General features: G+C 58.3%; 1 protein-coding gene across 1 annotated transcript; it reads right to left on the bottom strand.

Annotated features, from left to right (window-relative positions):
- Positions 1-1783: 1783 nt before the first annotated feature.
- Positions 1784-2506, bottom strand: SOX14 (SRY-box transcription factor 14). Its single transcript, XM_056498776.1, has one exon. It carries the CDS (start codon positions 2504-2506, stop codon positions 1784-1786), a length of 723 nt encoding a protein of 240 aa, XP_056354751.1.
- Between the last annotated feature and the right edge of the window lie 930 nt (positions 2507-3436).

Raw genomic sequence — 3436 nt, 5'->3', positions numbered from 1 at the left:
GCCGGCCGCATCCAGCCCGCGCGTCCCAGCGGATCGTCCCGCGGCTCCCAGGCCCTCCCCAAGCCAGCTCCTTTAATTGTCCTCATTTGTAAGAGCCGTTTTGTCATGCTAAACAAGGCTGGAGCAGCCATTCTAACCTCTCCTTTCAGCCCTTTTCTCCTCTCCCCTTTTGTTTACCTTCGCCTGATCTCTCATTTATTTATCTATCTATTCTTCCCCCGCTTACCCTCCCATTCAAGCCCCATGTATGTTAATTGTGTTACGCCGTTTAATTCCAACATCGGTCTCCAAAGAGCACTTAATGAGCAAAGCACATCCAAACACGCAGCGCTCCGGCTATTCAGCTCCTCCAGACGGATCCTCTGCCTCTTCCTCCTTCCCCTTGTCTCTGCCCCCCGACTCCCTAAAAACCCCCAAACTCCGCTCGCTGATCCGCACAAGATGCTCATCCCAAACCACCCCCTTCCAGCTCCAGATATTTCCTCGCACCGCCAAAACTTCAGCGCCGCGGAGGCAACTTGGGAAAAGCCGGTTCCCCGACGGGACGGGGCGGGGCGGGGGGAGCAGCTCCCGCATCCTCCCGGCTTCGCCCCGCTCCAGCCCGGCTTTTCCCAAGTTTTTCTCCTCCTTCAGCCGCGTTTCCCCGACGGGCTCCGAGCGGAGCCCGAGCCGGTCCGGCTCCAGAGAGCCCGGGCAGAGCCGGGGGCTGCGGGCGGGGGTCGCTCCCGGCCCCCGGTGTGGGACGCAGCTCTCACGCCACGCACTTGCCTCGTTTGATGACAGATTGTCTTTATTCAAAACGTCTTTGTTCAACAAATGAAAAGGTTTAACGAGGTAAAATCCTGCCGGATACATCTTAGTTTCTGTTTCTTCTTGCCCAAGACATTGTGAAAACATATTTAAATTGCCATCGGTTTTTATTCGGTTTTTCGTTAGTAGTAGTAGTAGTAGTATTAATTTTTTTACAATTCTACTGCCTGACTTCATACCTGACGCTCTGTCTAAAGTAAACTTAGATCTAGTCTCACTGGATCACACAAATTTAAGGACTATCTGTTTTAAATTAAGCAAACACTATCATATGTTTTAAATATAAATGTTTCTCCCCGTCTTTTTTTTTTCTTTTTTTGTTTTTTTTTTTAACTTTGAAGAGCCTTTTTTTCTGACATGAAAAGCAATTTTACCTAGTAGTACGTGGTGGCAAAATATATATATATTTATATATATATAACACAGCTGATCTCATTTTTCAATGTGCAAAAGGAAAACAACGAGGAAAAAAAAAATAAAATCAGAGTAAGACCGGGACTTCCCAAAGTCAAGTCCAAGTGACATGAGACCCTGGAGAACTCATAGACATTAAGAGAATAAATAAAAAATCGAAACCGCCTCTCTCTCTTTTTTTTTTTTTTTTTTCTTTTTTTTTGTCTTTTTCTCCCCGCTTTGTCCCGAAAGGGCAGTTCAAGGTTCGCTTTTCTTTTCTGTTTTTAAACACATTTACAACTCTTACAAGTGCCGGGCTCCTATCTGCCCCCGCGATTGCAGATCCCCCCGAGCCTGGGGCCAGCTCTCGTGGCGAGCTTTAGGCGAGAGCATCTCCGAGGCAGCGTCCGCGTCTGTCCCGGCCCGGCGGCGGGCGGCAGAGTCCTGGTTCGGGCGGCCTTTTGCTCCTGCAGCTTTTATGTACATGCACACACGGAGGAATCCCAGTTCCAGCTGCCGGCCGGGTTTGGGGGACACACGCGCACACGCACACGCCTGTGGGGGTGTGGGTGGGTGGGTGTTACATGGCAGTCGCGTGTGCTGAAGAATAGGGGTCTATCCCAGTCTTGGTCATGCCTGGGAATAATATGTAGGCAACTGGAGGTTGCAAACTGGAAGCCGACCAAGCGGTACAGTTACATGGCACGACATAGCCCGGGTTAGTTGGCGAGGGGTGAGTGTGGGTGTGTTGGCTGGGGCAGCTCAAGCTGCCGAACGCCCCGTTCTGGTATCCCAAGGTGGAGGCGTAGGGCAGGGTGCTGGTGGCTAAGGTGTGAGGAACCTCAGTCATCTTCTGAATGGCGCTGGAGCTGAACTGGCTGGGGTCAAGTAAGGAGTAAGGTGCTGAGGTGGGAGGCAGGAAAGCCCTGGCCTTCTCCGGGGAGCTCAGCAGCGAGTCAGTGGCCCCCACGGGAAGCCCGGCGGCCTTTAAGGGATCTGTTTCCCCGAGGTAAGGCAAAGGGAAGACATACCTGTCCTTTTTCAGCAGGTTCTTGGGCTTGCGCCGGGGTCGGTACTTGTAGTCGGGATGCTCCTTCATGTGCTGCGCCCGCAGCCGCTTGGCCTCGTCGATGTACGGGCGCTTCTCCGCCTCGGAGAGCAACTTCCACTCCGCGCCCAGCCGCTTGCTAATCTCCGAGTTGTGCATTTTGGGGTTCTCCTGGGCCATCTTGCGCCGTTGGCCGCGGGACCACACCATGAAGGCGTTCATGGGGCGCTTGATGTGGTCGCTGGGCTTGGACATGCTTCGGCCGGGCGAGCGCACGGGCGGCTCTGCGGGGCGCGGCGGCTCGGGGCGCCGGACGGCGGCGGCAGGACGAGGAGGAGGAGGAGGAGGAGGAGGAAGGGCGGCAGAAGGCCGGAGGAGCCGGAGGAGCGGCAGGAGCGGGCTCAGCTGATCATCACAGGTCCTCCGCCAAGGCCGTCCCCGGCGGGAGCCGAGGCGGGGCGGGGCGCGCAGCAGCGCGGAGCGGCGCGGAGCGGAGCCCGCGGGGCCCGGCGGGCACTAGGCGGGCGCGGAGCCGCCGGGCGCTGCACCGGGCCGGCGGAGGGGACGCGGGGCGCTGCGGGGCAGTTCAAAGGCGCGGGGCTGCGGCGGGCAGGCTGACATAGCGGCAGGGCGGTCACAGCGCGGCCGGGCGCCCAATCAGCGCGGAGGGGGCCCGCTTAAAAAGAGAGGGAGAGAGGAAGGGCGAGAGGAAGAGGAGGGGAGGGGACAGCGGAGGGAGGAGGAGGAAGGAAGGAGGGGACAGGAGGACGCCCCCCACCTTCCAACGCGCGGATTAAAAGGATGGCTTTTGTGAGTTGCTGCGCTACTAGCAGCTGTGGGGAACGGAGAAGGGGGTCGTCCCCATCTTCCTCATCTTCCTCATCCTCCCCGATCCCTGGAGTGCGCGGAGCGGGGCCGGTCCCGGCGCCCTCCGGGCTCCGCCGCCGTCGGGGCTGCGAGCGCTGCGCTCCGCCGTGCGCCCAGCGCTGCCCCCGCCTTCCCCGCGCTGCTCCCGGCCGCTCTCCCGCTTCCCCAGCCCCCGCCTTCCCCGCTCCGCAGCCCCGCTTAACCCCGGGAGCCGGCCCGCGTCCCGGCTTGCTTTGAATAATTGCCTGCCTCCCGCGAAACGCCCGTGGGGAAAATATTTATTAAATGGAAACAATTGTCCCGGCTCCCGGGGGGGAC

This window comes from Oenanthe melanoleuca, chromosome 9, assembly GCF_029582105.1.
Source record: "Oenanthe melanoleuca isolate GR-GAL-2019-014 chromosome 9, OMel1.0, whole genome shotgun sequence".
Classification (NCBI taxonomy): Eukaryota; Metazoa; Chordata; class Aves; order Passeriformes; family Muscicapidae; genus Oenanthe; species Oenanthe melanoleuca.
The sequence above is the reverse complement of the archived record's forward strand: the minus strand, read 5'-3'. Positions and strand labels throughout refer to the sequence as shown.